Source organism: Tachypleus tridentatus, chromosome 10 (genome assembly GCF_004210375.1).
Source record: "Tachypleus tridentatus isolate NWPU-2018 chromosome 10, ASM421037v1, whole genome shotgun sequence".
Classification (NCBI taxonomy): Eukaryota; Metazoa; Arthropoda; class Merostomata; order Xiphosura; family Limulidae; genus Tachypleus; species Tachypleus tridentatus.
In genome coordinates this window covers 101,906,470-101,925,117 of record NC_134834.1, presented here as the reverse complement: position 1 = coordinate 101,925,117, position 18,648 = coordinate 101,906,470, and the positions used below count along the sequence as shown (strand labels likewise).

Sequence of the window (18,648 nt, the reverse complement as noted above, 5' to 3'; positions counted from 1 at the left end):
AAAAACTCATCTGTCTAGTTAAATCTCACCACAGAGTGAAACCAAATAAGGACAAGATGACAAAGTATACCTTACTCCTTAATCTAGCAGATGTTAAAACAGTCATAGGGAGTAGTGGAAAACATCAGAAGAAAGCTGCCAGATCATGTAAAGAATATGATAGAAAAGCATTGGTAAACATCCAAATATTGGCTTGTAAAATTTCCCTTGGTGGATATATGAAATAAGCAGCAAAAAATATAAATGTACAACTTGAATGAGATGTAATTCAGAAGATTCCTCCCTGTGAAGAGTTGAACATGTAATATGGATATTTCCAAATACATCTCTAAGGAATTGGAGAGAATCTCAGAAAAATGAAGGATCCTTACGAATACAGTCAATACTATAACAAAAGAAGGTAGAGTTAGCCACAGAACACCTCCAAGCCTGACAGAACAAAACAAACAATCAAAGTACATTTGATTACATAGATAAGAAATAGATGGCAAACGAATTGTGAAGAAAGATGTATCCCCATCCCTGGTTGTCAGACTTAAAAAAGAAAGGACCTATCAGGGTATAGCAAAATCTACAAGGAGAGATAAAGAGTCCTACAAACATGCCAACAACTCCATCTTATGACATCAGCAACAAAAATACCCATTAATGGAAAGGTGGTACATAAGGCTAAAGGCCTGAATGGTTGCTGAGACTTCAGATATGTAGAATAGCTAAACAAAAACCAAAACCAAGTTAAAACAAGATGTAGTAAACACATTTAGTAAAGTAGGTAGAAACTCCTTATAAAACACATCCCAGGTTAATTTACACAGTAAACCCCAATAAGCATGAGAAAGTCTTTGGGTAGAATATGGAACTGAGGAGGCCTCAGGATAGACAACCAAAGAGGAATATGATGAGATAGACTCTCTAAAAGATACTGTAGAAAAGGAAATCATGATCAGGTCAGCTAAACTAGGGCTAGCAACAGCTCACAAGTGGAATACATAGCCAGAACTGTGTGTAACAGTTAAACTGGGAGAAAGACATAGATTTGCAATTCCGTTCAATCAGGATTGAATGCATCTACCACCCAAGTCTGAGGTATTGCATACTCCAAAACTTGTAGTTGAGAGAATAAGTGAGAGGCAAAAGTGATAACTGGAGGCCCGAACTGAGAGCAAATCTATAGGAAAACCTTACAACAGAGAATCTGTTTGGTCAGAAGGTGAGGGCTGAGAATGACAATCTGCTAACAAGTTCATCATTCCAGGAAATTGGCAAGCCAGGAGACTGATATCATTGGAATAAGCCTTGTAGAGAAAGAACCAAACTCTGAAAACAGTCCCAAGAACAACTATCACCATGACAGTAAAATTAAAATTCTGCTATAGAATTGATGAAATGTTTCATGACAGTATCCTCCTACACCTTGCACTATTGTCCGTTGGATCTAAATTACTGAAGCAAAATGAAGATTCATCCTCCATTCATATACCCTAGACTACCTTACCTTTAATATACACATCTCATCCCTAAAGGGAAGTATCTGTGAAGTGACAGAGAGTTAGAAGACATTTAAACACACATTATAATAGCAGGTTTGATCCAAACCAACCACCACTCAAAAACTAAGGTTTTTTTCCCGATGAAAGATCCAGTGGATTAAAGTTCCCATATCCATTAGTCACACTGGGAATACTGAACAGATGGCATGTGTCATCATAAAAAATCATATATTTGAGGTAAGCCCACATATCCCTATAAGTAAGAGTGCCTCCCATTCCATAGCCTGGAGGTGGACAAGAGGTGGATGAACTAGGCTTAAAACATGGTGAAGAACTTATCCAACCCAGCAAATGACTAGATACTTCAACTGTAAAATATGATCCCTGTACATAAAATAAAGCAAAGGTAAAAAGTTTTCACTATAGGTATGTGGAGAAATGCCTCAGCAACCTCAAACTCGGCCATCTACAAACCTGGTGAAAATGGAAACAAAGGATGAGAAAGGACACCATTGTTGACCTGGGAAGATCAAAGAATGGGTTAAGATAAGAAAGAACAACAATTGTCAGTCAGTCTCCCCATGTCCCAGGTACAATATATAAACAGGAATAACATCCCAGGATAACTGGATAAAATGTCACTACCATCCCCCCTTGACCAGTAATTCTGATGTCCATGAAACAAAGATCTACAACCCAGTGTTCAGGTAGGGGTGGAAATATGACAAGTTGGAAAGATAATGGAGTTGGAGAATTGAATGAAAAGGTCATCTTCAATACCAGAACCTTAAATACCCATGGATCTGTAGTTGAGGGAATACCAGACATCCATCAAGAGTTGTAACCTCACTCTAACTGACCATTCCCCCACACACACACACCTAGGCAGATGCAGATACAGATGCCATTAGCATCAGTCAGCTCAAACAGAGGAGTCCTGAAAACAGTGAATGAATCTATTCAGCTGCTAGAGCCAGAGAAGGTCTGTAGATCAACAAGAAGAAGAAAGGAAACAGGTGATGTCAATTCATGATACAAATACTTCTGGGACACCTTGAAACAAAATGATGATTAAAAGAAGCCACAGGTAACACATAGAGATTAAAGCAGGTAGAAACACTTTCTTTACCAAGATATCTCTAGAAAAGAAACAGAAGCTGTCAATCTGACCAAGACAGAAAACAGTAAAAGACCTCATTCATCTGCAACTTTGTGAAGCAAGAGTGAGGATTAAGCAAACATAAGAAAATGTGGTTAGTTCAAAGTGATGACATGAATCATGAAAATGTGGTTAGTTCAAAGTGATCACATGAATCATCTTGGAGCTCCACATATCAAAACAAAAGGGAATCTTTAGTCTGTGGAATCAAAACATATATCCATCAGAAAGTAAAAAGCCAGAGCATGCAAACAGAAAAACAAGAGCACAAGATCAATCTATCCCATCATGCAATAAAGCAGTAAATCTCCCAGCAAAAACCAGGAATATAAGGTGAAGGAGGAAAAACTAAATAGTTCCCTGATCAACCTTTCCACCAACAAAAGAGGAGTAGACTCAAATTGCACAAAGGACAGCCCCAAAATATCATAATCCCAAGTGACTAATTGAAGAAACGGAGTAGGAGGTATCTGATCCAAATTGGACTCACAAGAAGTTGACATAGTAAAGAAAACCATCAGTAAAGTAGAGTCCAAATTCTCTTCACAATAACTAAGATCAACCGAAGAAAGCAACTTCAAAAGTCCCAGGACAAAATACCCCTGGGCCAAATGCATGTTTTCATCTCCCAATGGATCAAAATATGTACAGCCTCAACTGAAAGAGAAACAGAGAGAAACTAGATAGCAAAGGAGGAATAGGGAAGGTTGGATTACCCAGTGTGCTGATAATGGTAGTACAGGAATTCACATCTGCAAATATCAAGTCATTTTTTTTTCCAAAGAAAATCATAATTATAAGGAAATTCACAACGTAATGCAAAAATCACAATCCATAACTTCGTCAGATTAAAGTGTGAAAAACACTTCGCCAAGTAAAAGTGATTACATTTTCTTAGTGAGGTGCTTATATAAAGTACCAGGATAGAAAGCACATTTATATGAACAGAGATGTTTGCAAATTAGATATTGTTTTGGGCATTTAAATGGGGCATAAAAGACTGGAGCACGTGAGATCAGTGCTTAGATAAGTAAAACCAATGTTGAGGAATAGTTATACTATCAGCAGTAGTATGCTTTGGAAATAGCTGTATGTGTGTTCCTTTATCTAAGTGTCTTAAGAGAGTTAATTAAACTTACCAGCCCCATGTTTTCAGGGATCTCATATTAATATTAACTTGTGATGAAAACAAACTACTTATAAAGAACTGTAATCAATTACAGAGGCAATGGTTGCAAACTGTCAAGCTGAAACCAGCTAAGATAACATAAGGCTGAAAATCTGATTGGTGCTGAGCAAATTAGTTAGTTCAAAGTAAGAGAGGAGAGTGGAAACTTTAGATAAGAAGCAATTTATTATTGCACACTTTGATCCTGCAATATTCATATGGTTAATGTAGATCAAAACATACTTTTATGTATTACAAAAAATGTATATAATTGTTTTATTTTAAAAGTATCAATTAAATTCATGGTTTGTTAGTCAATTTCTAAATTTTTAGTAATTAAATCATGCTGCCCACCTGCTATTTTACACAGCACTAATAATTAACAATCAGTAAACTATAGTTTATATATAGTTGATTTGATATCATAAGTAATAAAGAACATTAAAAAGTAAATGTTACTCACTTTTTCAAAGCGAATACCATAGTTTACTTCTGCTGAGACTGATTTACGTTCTTTTTTGCTCTTTATGACACGGTGATCCAAGCCCCTACAGTGATCAAACAGAGACTGACCAGTTTTTTGACCAAATTCTTTTTGTAATAATTGAAGAGACAGAGTTTGAAGTTGACCACATAAGGTTATGCCAAGTGTTTCTAACCTGGTTTCCGTGGCAGGGCCAACACCTACATCAAATATTTCATTTCACACACTAACTTATAATTTGCAATAAAAGAAAAAAACAGTAATATTTATTTCATTAAAACATTAATGCAAAATTCAATTACCCCACACTTAAGCCACATGAAAATTTATGAGAATTTAAAAAAACAATAAGAAAAACTATGGGCTTAATAGTTGTATAAAGCTATAAAATTGGTTTCATCTTCCAACAGCACATATATCATCTGATCTACAGAAGTCAACGACCTCCATTCTGGTTAGTACCAATTAATATTTTCTATTTCAAGTCAGCACTAAACAATTCAAATTCACAAGTAATACAGTTGAAATCAAAAGATACCCTCTAGATCTTTCACAACCCAAAGGTTCTCCATAAACAAACTGTGTGTTGAAAATAATCTTCTTTAGAGGGTGTTTATAAACATATCCATTTGTTAGAAAACCATTCTTAAATGCACCAAATAAACTTTCATTTTTCACCTTCTGAGCATGTAGTTTTCAAGAACTTTATTTATGGCTTTAACACAGGGTGATTTACTTACTTGGGGGTCAAACACTATAATTCTGCTTTTACAAAATCAGACTTACACATCCTTAAAATCTTTCATGAAAATGAATACAGTCAATGAAATGATATCTTCAACTGTTAAAAATGATAATAAAAATGGTTAAACTATTACTGCACTAATCTGCTAATATTTATGGTAAAAATAACATTAGGCTGCAGTTTTGTTTCTTAGGTTCTTAATTTCTCCACATTTCAACAAATTAAAAGAATTGAGAAGAAAAGGCTTGAATAATAGATGTAGTTTCTTTATGACAAATATTAGACTTACTGACTTCTAACCATAACTAATACACTAGATAAAATATTAAACAAAATAATGTAAATCTTTTAACATCAGTTATTCTCTGTATTCCTATCTCTATAAACAATATAGTTCAATTTTCCCACTCAATTCATTGTAGTTTAATTTTCTTAAAAAGTAATCTAAACATTGGTATTTTTGAGACAACTTATTTCATATTTAAAAATGTTTTATCGAGGTTTGTAGTTTAATTCAATTACTTGCCCTAGTTATAACTGCAAGCTTAACATTGCATCATGTTAAGTAATACTGATTACCAGTTAAACTGCAAATTTTATGGAAAACAAATCCACAAATTGATTTACTGATGTATGAAGGAACATCCTTTAGAATGCAACAGGGAGGTGGGGAGCTTGAAAATTCCACTTCACTTTTATTTCAGGAAACAATATGCACATTAAATAAGCACTGATGTGTTGTTGTTTTTTTTATTATCTGAATAGGAGGAATTTCTATGAATGACTTACCTGGAAACCATTTACCACATTTTAAAAAATATTTTTCAAGAAATTTCTATGAATAACTAATAAGGGACACACTTTTCCAAATCGTTTTTCAATGGTTTCTATAAATTACCTAACTGGGACATCCTCCTTCAATTGGTTGAAATAAAAGACCTAAATGAGACACTTTTACCACATCATTTTCAATGAATTTCTATGAATTACCCAAGTGAGTCATCCTTTGCAATATTATTTTTCAATTAATTTACATAACTAAACCTTACTTTGTCATCCTTTACCACATCATTTTTCAATGGGTTGCTATAAATTACTTACTGGGGACATTCTTTACCACATCATTTTTCAATGGGTTGCTATAAATTACTTACTGGGACATTCTTTACCACATCATTTTTCAATGGGTTGCTATAAATTACTTATTGGGTCATTCTTTACCACATCATTTTTCAATGGGTTGCTATAAATTACTTACTGGGGACATTCTTTACCACATAATTTTTCAATGGGTTGCTATGAATTACTTACTGGGGACATTCTTTACAACATCATTTTTCAATGGGTTGCTATAAATTACTTACTGGGACCTTCTTTACCACATCATTTTTCAATGGGTTGCTATAAATTACTTACTGGGACCTTCTTTACCACATCATTTTTCAATGGGTTGCTATAAATTACTTACTGGGACCTTCTTTACCACATCATTTTTCAATGGGTTGCTATAAATTACTTACTGGGACATTCTTTACCACATCATTTTTCAATGGGTTGCTATGAATTACTTACTGAAGACATTCTTTACAACATCATTTTTCAATGGGTTGCTATAAATTACTTACTGGGGACATTCTTTACTACATCATTTTTCAATGGGTTGCTATAAATTACTTACTGGGGACATTCTTTACAACATCATTTTTCAATGGGTTGCTATAAATTACTTACTGGGGACATTCTTTACTACATCATTTTTCAATGGGTTGCTATAAATTACTTACTGGGGACATTCTTTACCACATCATTTATCAATGGGTTGCTCTGAATTACTTACTGGGGACATTCTTTACAACATCATTTATCAATGGGTTGCTCTGAATTACTTACTGGGGACATTCTTTACAACATCATTTATCAATGGTTTGCTATAAATTACTTACTGGGACATTCTTTACCACATCATTTTTCAATGGGTTGCTATAAATTACTTACTGGGACATTCTTTACCACATCATTTTTCAATGGGTTGCTATAAATTACTTACTGGGACATTCTTTACCACATCATTTTTCAATGGGTTGCTCTGAATTACTTACTGGGACATTCTTTACAACATCATTTTTCAATGGGTTGCTATAAATTACTTACTGGGACCTTCTTTACCACATCATTTTTCAATGGGTTGCTATAAATTACTTACTGGGACCTTCTTTACCACATCATTTTTCAATGGGTTGCTATAAATTACTTACTGGGACCTTCTTTACCACATCATTTTTCAATGGGTTGCTATAAATTACTTACTGGGACCTTCTTTACCACATCATTTTTCAATGGGTTGCTATAAATTACTTACTGGGGACATTCTTTACCACATCATTTTTCAATGGGTTGCTATGAATTACTTACTGAAGACATTCTTTACAACATCATTTTTCAATGGGTTGCTATAAATTACTTACTGGGGACATTCTTTACTACATCATTTTTCAATGGGTTGCTATAAATTACTTACTGGGACATTCTTTACAACATCATTTTTCAATGGGTTGCTATAAATTACTTACTGGGGACATTCTTTACTACATCATTTTTCAATGGGTTGCTATAAATTACTTACTGGGGACATTCTTTACCACATCATTTATCAATGGGTTGCTCTGAATTACTTACTGGGGACATTCTTTACAACATCATTTATCAATGGGTTGCTCTGAATTACTTACTGGGGACATTCTTTACAACATCATTTATCAATGGTTTGCTATAAATTACTTACTGGGACATTCTTTACCACATCATTTTTCAATGGGTTGCTATAAATTACTTACTGGGACATTCTTTACCACATCATTTTTCAATGGGTTGCTATAAATTACTTACTGGGACATTCTTTACCACATCATTTTTCAATGGGTTGCTCTGAATTACTTACTGGGACATTCTTTACAACATCATTTTTCAATGGGTTGCTATAAATTACTTACTGGGACCTTCTTTACCACATCATTTTTCAATGGGTTGCTATAAATTACTTACTGGGACCTTCTTTACCACATCATTTTTCAATGGGTTGCTATAAATTACTTACTGGGGACAACATTCTTTACTACATCATTTTTCAATGGGTTGCTATAAATTACTTACTGGGGACAACATTCTTTACTACATCATGTTTTAGCAGGTTGCTACAAATTACTTACTGGGGACATCCTTTACCACATCATTTTTCAATGGGTCTCTACAAATGACTTACTGGGACATCCTTTACCACATCATTTTTCAATGGGTTTCTTCAAATTACTTTCTGGGACATCCTTTACCACATGTTTTTTTAAGTTTTATATATAAATATAAATGAACCTAACTGAAACATCCTTTACTACATCATTTCTTGATAGGTTGCAATATATGATTTATTGAGGACACCTTTCACTACACCATTTATTATGAATATGTTTTTGAATGTTGTTTTTTCATAAATGACTCACCTGGGAGATCTTTTACCATTTGATTTTTCATGAAGGTGTTTACTTTGTCAGGTTCCAGATGGAACTGTCCATTTGGTTTGGCTTGTTTGGTGGCTAGACGAGCTAAGAGAATATTTGATGCTGAAATAAAATAAAATTTGATATGAAAACATGTAAATGTTAATACAACATATAATCAGTGTTCAAGTTTCTCTTATGCCATTTCTCAGTTAATGAAATTCTTAAGCTTGAAAGTGTTATTGCTTATATTCATTTTAAGGAAATAATGAGTAAGTTTATACTGACTTCTCCCAAAAAGTAGATAATGAATATACTTGACAAAAATTAAAATGCTTTAGAAAATTTCTTCTAAAACACGAGTGATGCTAAGAGTACATTAACATGCAGTGATTATTTTAATTGTAATTTCTAACTATATTTTACACTACATAGTTATTATTTTAATAAAGTACTGATTAAGTTCTACAATGACATTTTTACAGATAATAAAAAGGTGGAATATTTATACCTTACTAAATGGTAAAGTACACTTTTAACAAAAAAGGTATAATGTATAAATTTAACATAACCAGGGAAACCAACTATTTAACTAGTTAACTTACAGCTGTATTAATAGGTTTATAACTAATGAGGAGCAATGTCACTATGAGAAACATGATGTACACAGTGGTCCTCATTTCGGAAGTTTTGATTAAAATATTCTCGTTTCAATATATAAGCAAGTAATTCACACCAAATTATGTCTATATTGTATGACAGTTTGGTGTTTGTAAAGGCAGCTGTGATTTTACCTTATAGCTCACATTATATCTATATAATCTGAACATTTTAAATAATTCTGCTAAGTTCTAGCATATTATTGTGGAATATGTCAGAACATTCTGGAACATGGTATCATATTCTGAAATAGGTCAGAGAATTCAACATTACTTAGAATATTCGAGAAGATTCCATATATATAAAATGCATGCTGTCATGTTTTACTTCTAGAATATTCTGTATGATCTGGCAGTAGTTTCAAGAATTTCTGTGAGATTATACAGGGTGTTCGGAAAGTCACTGTGCACTTGTATATTTACTAACAGACAAAACTGCACAGTGCACCAAACACCCTGTATATGTACATAAGTAGATGTTTTGTTGATTAACACAGTATCCCTCTGCAACAAGAAGTAACACTACACTCTGGCTGCTTGGTTCTGAAGATATTGAACCAATAGAAAGCAAATTCTCTTCAAATGGACAAGAGCTGTGTGTGTGTGTGTGTGTTTGTAACATAACAAAACATGGGGGAAACAGTTCCCAAAAGTTCAATTATTATTAGAGTTTAAAAAAAAAGAAAATTAAATAATGTTTCATAAAGAATGAGTGTTTCCCATTAAATACATCAGTTTTATTAAGATTGGTCTTGTACATGTATCCATAAAGATTGTAATTACACAGAAGCAAAAAGAAGAGTATACAGGAGAATAAATGATAAAGAAGGATACAGCTTCTAGAAACAAAACTAAAATTCCAGAACATAATGCCATAATCAAAAGAGCTTTTCAGAAAAATGAGCAAAACTAAAGACAAACTCACAAAGGAAAACTGAAACACAGCAAGCTAATGAAGCAGTGTATCAATACACTGGACAATCTTTTGATATCATTCAAAAGAAAGCCCTTACCCTGATCAAGATCCCAGAAAACAAGGACTTAAACAACATAGAATCTTCAACATCTTAATGCAAACAAATCAGTCTAAACATCATTGTAAACAATTTATAATAAGAATTATATTTGTAAGAAAATAATATTACTTTTCCTCTTCCCACACATTATATCAAGTATTATGATATACTTTTTATACTGTTTGAAAAATTGTGTTTACATTTTGTTTCTGGTTTTAGTGACCCAGTATAGGTCAAGTCATTGTAACCGAGTCACTGGCCTGCTGGTAGTGTTACTGACACATATTGTTAACAGCAAGATGGAATAACACCCTACACTATACTTTGAGTTTGTGGTGCAATGCAGAATGGTTATGAAGCTTTGGTTATAATTGGATTATTGTATTATTCAAATACCCTTGTACCATTATACACATTTTATTTTAAATATCAGTGTACCATTATACACGTATTATTTCAAAAGCAAGTGTACCATTTTATGAATTTTATACCTTGACTAGTTGGTGTTCCTTAAAATGACACCAGTTAGGATGGTACATTTTAACAGTAACAGTAATAAATAAACTAACAAAAACTAGTCTAAATGTTATCATTGTGTGTGTGTGTGTAGATGTTGCACTGATGGCTTACAACCAGTAAGAACTAAAGGAATACTTTCTAGTGTAACAGCAGCTATAATGCTACGAACATGTCTTCTTTACCTGTGTTGGGCACAGTACAGATGGCCCATTGTAGAGTGTTGTACTTAAATATTAACAAACTCACTCACTAAATATTTTATAGTAATACTGTCCTTTCAGTGTCAGCTATTTTATTAAATCACAATTGCAAATGTTTCTATTTTTATTGACACCACAAGTCAACATTAATATTCAACATACATAATTTTTTTAAATCATAGCAGAAAATGTAATTAGTATTGACTTTTGCATAATGTGGTAAAGAAAATATTTAGCACTGGTCAGATATCATATGGTAGTGAACAAATTTGACAGTATCTCTCACATACTGCATTAATGTGCAATTTTTGTGCTGTTTTCCAAATTATGCAGTAACAAGCAAAAGAACCCATCACCAGTGACAGAAAAAGTTTAAGTTAATCTATCGATTTAAATTATTTCATGCACTTTAAAAATGGTAATTTTGTTTCCAAACATCTGAGCCACATTTATCACTCATCATAAAAAGTAATTGTTGAGCATTTCAGTCATGCAAACAGCCACTCAACAGTAACATCACATTTTATATGTGAATCATAACATTATTAATTCCTAGCTGTTCACTGTAGAATATCCTTCTTATAAAATAAAATTTAGCATCAACATTATTCCTGCTTGTTATCCAACCAAAAGTAAACCTTGAACTTTATCTGCACGTACAGGTTTTGAAATAGGAGGCAAACACTTGGACAGACACTATTCAAAATATATACAAGATTACCATATTTTTTGTTTTAGTTTATGTCATAAGTCTTCCAGATACTTACCAAATCCAGCAGATGCTATACACCCAGTCTTTTCCTTAATTTCTCTCCTCAAAAATGTAGCAAATTCCACAGGGCTGACTCCAGTTTCTTGCAGAACATCTGTACAATCAGCAAACAGTTCATCACAACTCACAGCTTCAATGTCAAGTGTGTAGCTGTAAAATAAGTCATAAACTTTATCAGTGTACTAGAGATGAAAGTACTTAATTGTGACAATTATTTTATAGCATTAGTAATCACTACTGAGAAGCTTGTTACAGAAACAGGGAAATACTTAACAATTATTAATTTTAGTTCATTGTAAAATTAGTGGCAACTGGTTACTATGCAATCTACTTATGTAGCTCAAGTGTAGAAGACAACATTCTGAAAGTCTTACATTTTTCATATTCAGGTTAGTTTGGGAAAAATACTGCAAGTCTTACATAATATCCAGATGGATTGAAATGTGCATACTCTGATTGGCTGTTTGTTCCTGAAGAAGCAACCGAGTGTTTATTCAACCAATGGTAGCCACAAGTTGCTGATTTGAAGACCACTCTCTCTGATTATTTGTGACCTGGTTACTTTTTAACACCACATGTCCAAGAATATTACTTGATCAATGACATACTAGAGCTTACCAATGTTTTTCTAATCCTCAGATCTGTGTTTTATCCTTCAAACATCCACTATCACCAATAATTTTTCTTCTTTAGATTCCTGACTTTCACAAGACACCTGATACTGGCCAGTAGTTTTTCTTTAAATTCCTGACTTTCACAAGACACCCGATACTGACCAGTAGCTTTTCTTCTTTAGATTCCTGACTTTCACAAGACACCCGATACTGACCAGTAGCTTTTCTTCTTGAGATTCCTGACTTTCACAAGACACCCGATACTGACCAGTAGCTTTTCTTCTTGAGATTCCTGACTTTCACAAGACACCCGATACTGACCAGTAGCTTTTCTTCTTGAGATTCCTGACTTTCACAAGACACCCGATACTGACCAGTAGCTTTTCTTCTTTAGATTCCTGACTTTCACAAGACACCCGATACTGACCAGTAGCTTTTCTTCTTTAGATTCCTGACTTTCACAAGACACCCGATACTGACCAGTACCTTTTCTTCTTTAGATTCCTGACTTTCACAAGACACCCGATACTGACCAGTAGCTTTTCTTCTTGAGATTCCTGACTTTCACAAGACACCTCATACTGACCAATAGCTTTTCTTCTTAAGGTTCCTGACTTTCACAAGACACCTGATACTGACCAGTAGCTTTTCTTCTTTAGATTCCTGACTTTCAAAAGACATCTGATACTGACCAGTAGTTCTTCTGATTCCCAAGTTTCACCAGAACCTTTCTACTCTCCAGATATATATGCTTGACTAGAAGTTTTTCACTCTTCAATTTCTAAACTTTACCAGAACTGTTCTACTCTCTATGTTCCTGATCTTACTAGTATTTTTCCACTTTCCTGAATATTTACATGTAGTGGAAACTTTTCAAGACTAGTGATTGATTGAAACTTTTCTATTCACTAAACCCAACCATTAGAAAATCTGTTAATTTTTCAAGAAATGGCAAATAGTTAAAATTCTCGAGATGAACATCTCAGAGTTCACTGAAATCACAATGACTGAGCTTCCTAATGCTTCAAGATTCTTCAAGCACAAGTTTGAGAGTACTGCAAGATAATCTAAGCACCTAATAAAACCTGGTACTGTTTGATTTCTTAGCTATCTTACACCCCTCTGAGATCTGACAATTAGTGCCATATCCTACATATATCCAACAGTCACTGGAGTATTACATTACCAAACTATTGTCCTGACAATGGTGTTTTAATATTCATAATCTATCCTCAACACACTGGAGTTTTAACCTTTCAGTGGCAGCAATCATCAACTGATGCTGCTATCTACAACATTCCCACTGTTTAAGGGTTAATAACATCAACCTATATCCTCCAGTCAATAGAGTTTTAACATTACCAGTCTACCCTCAAACACACTGGACTTTTAACATTACCAATCTATCTTCCAGATACAAGCTGAACACAAATATTCTAAACTGAATAATTATTGGAATAAGAGAGAAGCTGTTCTATCTTCCAGAGATGTGAATTTTTACACTATCTTTGTAACATTACAGCACATTTTTGTACACTGCCCATCTAGAATATAAATTTGTATAGCTCCACAAGACCCACATCTTAACCAGTAATCTTATAAAAGTGTCAGGAGGTGCATAAAAGACAGACATGAAACACAATCACAGATGATGGAACTGTATGAAACTGAAAGTGAATAATAAATATATGACCATATTTAACCACACATTTGTTTAAAAAATGAAACTTTTAGATTTATATAGAAAATGTAAATAAAATTACTAAAGTTGCTTAAGAGATTCCCTTAAGTTAAGAAGTGATCAGGAATTGTTCAACTGGGAACAAAGTAATGTTAAGGCTTAATAAATGGACTTTTAATTAATTGTGTGTGTTACATATTTTGTAACTATATTTTAAATATGATAGATTTATCACCAATATAATTTCACTGGCAAGCACATAAGGTGTACACAAATTTTTGCTAATTTCACCCACAAAAGAAAAGGTTTAAAGATAATGTTTAAATCTCCAATTCAAATCCTTCTGATATATCTTCCCCTGTACATGAAATTACTGACATAAGAATATCACAAACAAATACTATGACAAAAAGGGAGAACATACAAATTTATCTGTGGTATCAGAAGATAGTGTAATACCTTGTAAATACAAAAGTAGCAATCGTATCAAAAGCAGAAATCATACCAACAAAGAAGCCAAGTTATTAAGTGCAGGTGACAGAGAAACAACGAAATGAAGTTCTGGAAGAAAAAAGCTGGGAAGTGAAGAAAAGCCTACATTTAAAAGCTGGACTGAAGAAACTCTCTCAAAACAAGACTGGTTATCTATCTAGAAGCAGAAACCTATTGAGGGAATGAAGTCGAAATGGAAGATTCACCCACATAAAAAATTTAGGAACAAATTACTGTAAAGTCAAATGAATTAAATGTAGAGACCTCACTAAAATAGTTGTAATGTCATGAACAGACTGAAAGTAAATGAATGTTAGGTCAACTTAGAAGAGTCAGTAATAATTCTAATATGAGGGAAAAGCAAGAAAGTAATGATTCTAATAGAGAATTATCTAACATAGGACTAGCTACCTCTAGTATAACAGAAACAGGCTCAATATTTCAGGTATCTGGGTTACGAGTTGAAACAATTGAGTAGAGGAGTCATCAAGAATAGGGTTAGTTAATAAGTTAGCAGGTAGAAATAGAAGATAAAGAGGCCTGGTTAAAAGGGTGAGCTTGTTTGCTACCAAGATAATAAAGGCAATATTCAAGGTAGAAAAAAACAGCTACAAGATTCCCTTGTATACTTGTAACAAAACACAAAAACAAAGCCTCAAAAGAATAGGCAAAAAACTTCAAAATTAGCAGAAGTGGCTAACACTAAAATCAAAATCCATTACAAACACAGTAAATTATGTAAACAGGATAACTGTCACCCAAAATATTTGGCTCTGAATGAGAAAGTGAAGGTAAAATTTAAGTAGTTCATTGACAATTGCACAACTAAGCCTTGTCTAAGTATTGCATTGTATCAGAACATTCAGAGCTTTAGGGCACAGAGTGAGTTCTTCTGATCGAGAAGAGTGTGTTTCAGGGTTAAGTCTGCCTGTTTTAAAAAAGGATCTTTAATTTTGTTACAATTGTATTTATAGACAAAATTACAGAAAATTGTCTTAGCTTATAATTTGAAGAGTAAATTAATTTTACCTTGCAACCATGTCATATAAAGTACATGATACAGAAGTGTAACCTTCAAAATCGTAAGGAATCGTTTGTAGTGATGGACACAGCTTTAAGGCTTCCCCAAGGAACATTCCATTTTTAATTCCAGCCTTTCTTGCCTCATAACTACAGCTGGCCACTTCTGACATTGATCCACATTCTTCAGCAGACATGCTCTCTTCATCAAAATTCAAGGTTTCTGTTACTCTGTTAGTGTTCTGGACTGAAGCTTTACTTTTCTGTCTCCTGCCCTGAAATAACTTATTTCTGTAGTAACTTCTTTCATATTCTACATTTACTCCAATTCTAGGCTTTGGCTGACCTCTGCTACAGTGTGTGACAGCTACAGGTTTCCCTAAAGAAAATTAAAACATAAAAAATTTCACAGGTTTGTCTGAAAAAAGTTGAAACATGACACAAAATGTTCACAGTTGAGTTATATTACAGTACGTTAAAACTTCAGGTCTGTCTGTAGAAAGTTAAAATATAAGACAAAATGTTTACAGCTGAACTCTACTATGGTTTCCATGATGACATGGAACCCACTTGAAGTGTGTGTGTGTAGTATAGATAATCAATATAGCTATGGAAAACGTTTATTTAAAAGGCACAAAACAAAAATCCACTGAAAAATCACTCACTGTACATTCCCCAGAACTTGGCACACAAAACAAAAACAAAACTCAACATTCCAGAAAATCTAATGAAAATAGCCACAAGATTTTGATCACCAGACAACCTTAACAAAGAAGTTGAACAGTTAAAACAGGATTTTATCAACATAAACAAATGTCCTACAAAAACTGTTGAATTATTCACAAAAACCACATCCAACAACAAACCCAAAAGACAGTGAAACAATTATGAACAAAACACTACATGTGCTGCATACTGTACATTCCAGTAATCAGTGACAAAATAACAAACAGTTGGAAAAAACACATAACCAAAAATAACATTCAAGTAAATACTAAATTCATTCAAAAACAAGGTACAAAATTACGACCTATACTATGTAAAAACTACTCTGACAATCATAATACCAAAGTTATATATCAAATACAATGTAATAACTAACATGATTTCTATATGAGATACAAGCCAAAAAAATGGAAACCAGATTAAAAAAAATTAGCTTCCCATATTTTTGAACATTGTGTTTCAAATGACCACTGTATAACCATAACAAATTAACATATTAAGTAATGATACCAAAGTCAACGAACAAATAATTATAGAAGCTCTTATTATACAAGAATTTAAACCCACATTGTACTAGTTACGAGTAACAATAGATACTAATTATTCTTTAAATTACCATATGACAGGTTAAATATTTACACCTTTGTAACTCCACAGCTATCATTACTGTCATCTTCATGATATGTGATCAACAACAATCTTATTCTCAACATGATGACTTAAGGAGGTTCAAACATTGTTATTTGTTACTTTTTAAATAAACGTTTTCTATGCTCATATCAGTTGTCTATACTATATATTTATATCCACTACTGTATGTTGCAATTGCAGGTCCATCTGTAGAAAGTTAAAACATCAGACAAAATATTCACAACTGAATTTCACTACAGTGTTACAACCAAAAGTTTATAAATGTAATGAAAAATACCTTGCACTGAAATGTAATTTCAATTATTATTCTGATACTATAAACTCTCTGTTATAATTTATGCTAACTCAAAGTTCTGTTTCAGTTGAAGATACCTTTCCTTTGTCCACAAACATATTACAGTACGTGATAGTTATAGGATTAGAAAAGCAATAACTTCTTAAAGAAAATGAATTGTTTCAGTTTTCAGGTTTAAACAACAACATAAAAAGTATAGCAACCTCATTACTTTAGGAAACTTTAAATAAGCCAGCAATTATCTCGCTAAGACATGCACAACCTTACCAACAAGGTCTGGCCTACTGCAAAGCCCAACAGAAACAAAGAAACAGTCCATGTCAATATGCATTATAGTTCTCTCTCTTTTTTCACCACTTATGTTTTGTGTACTTTTTATGTTCTCCAATCCTGTTATTTCAGGGTTGAGAGTAGGACATCCTCCTTGCTGAGATTCCTTCCACTCTACAAGTTTCATTCTTCCTGGAAAGTTATCACTGTTTTTCCGACGAAGATCAGCTACATACTGTTTAAATTCTGCACCAGCAGTAGATATGTGATGTAGACGAGAATGGCTGTAAAACTCAGAGAGAAAGTTGGGTTCCCCAGCTCGGAGAGATGAATTCACTGTTGTTTTATAAGGACCAGTAGAATCATTTAACAGAGAGAAACAATCACTAACAGAGTCCTTGAATGCTGTTCTTGATTGCAAGGATGAATTCATATTGCTTTTTCTAGCCTCACCTGTAGATTTCACAAACTTGTCTTTTGATTTAAAATTATCATTGTTTTTCTTTTGAATTTCATGTTTATTAACACCATTCAAAACCTTATCATGGTCACCAGTTGCATCACTATTTCTTATTTCTTGGTCCTTATTGTCATTATTCATAGTGATGGTTTTGTCCCTTATCTGACCTTCTGTCCAAGGATTGGCTATGTTCTCTTGAGCTCTAATGGTTTTGTTTGGTCCAACAAAAGAATTCAACTTTTTCTGGCCCTTAGAAAGGCAAGAATAGAGAAGAAATAGTGTGTCTGGAAGCAGCAATCCTGCTTTAATACTGAAACAGAATAGGTACAATATCATGTATTATGACCATCAGTGTTAGAAGCAATACACTTGTGCTTGTTCAAATAGTAACATCTTCAAAGTTCTCATAACATACATAAATTAACATGTACAATCACATATTGAGTGTTCTTTCCACAATCACATTAAGACCAAATTTGTGGCATTGTGAAGTATTAGGTAACCTTGTCAGTTTTTTGTTTTAGATCAATTACTTCTAAACACAATCCTATTTTAAAGAGAGAATTAGTCAAAGTCCATATATGTATAACAAAAGTTAAGTGAATGTTTACTGTAGTGTAATCACTAACATAACACAATATGTTGACTTTTAAAACGTTGATGAATTTATGTCGGTTACTCCATAGCTTAGTATGTTGAAGCAAGACATTTACAAATGTTTTTGTGTTATAGTTAA

At 33.2% G+C, this 18,648-nt stretch overlaps 1 protein-coding gene across 7 annotated transcripts in view; it reads right to left on the bottom strand.

Moving 5' to 3' along the window:
- LOC143229978 (DNA repair protein REV1-like) overlaps positions 1 to 18,648 on the bottom strand; it is a 53,664-nt gene that overhangs the window by 21,799 nt on the left and 13,217 nt on the right. For 6 of the 7 annotated variants that reach the window (XR_013016145.1, XM_076462891.1, XM_076462895.1 and 3 more), the window contains exons 5-9: positions 17,450 to 18,222; positions 15,520 to 15,889; positions 11,699 to 11,853; positions 8,541 to 8,660; positions 4,281 to 4,501 (exon numbers count right to left, since the gene is read on the bottom strand). Coding sequence is in view for 6 of the 7 variants with exons in the window: in XM_076462891.1 (XP_076319006.1) it covers positions 4,281 to 4,501; positions 8,541 to 8,660; positions 11,699 to 11,853; positions 15,520 to 15,889; positions 17,450 to 18,222 (1,639 nt within the window). In the remaining variant the exon portion in view is untranslated. The remainder of the gene's footprint in view (positions 1 to 4,280; positions 4,502 to 8,540; positions 8,661 to 11,698; positions 11,854 to 15,519; positions 15,890 to 17,449; positions 18,223 to 18,648) is intronic. The other variant, XM_076462896.1, reaches the window with a different exon arrangement.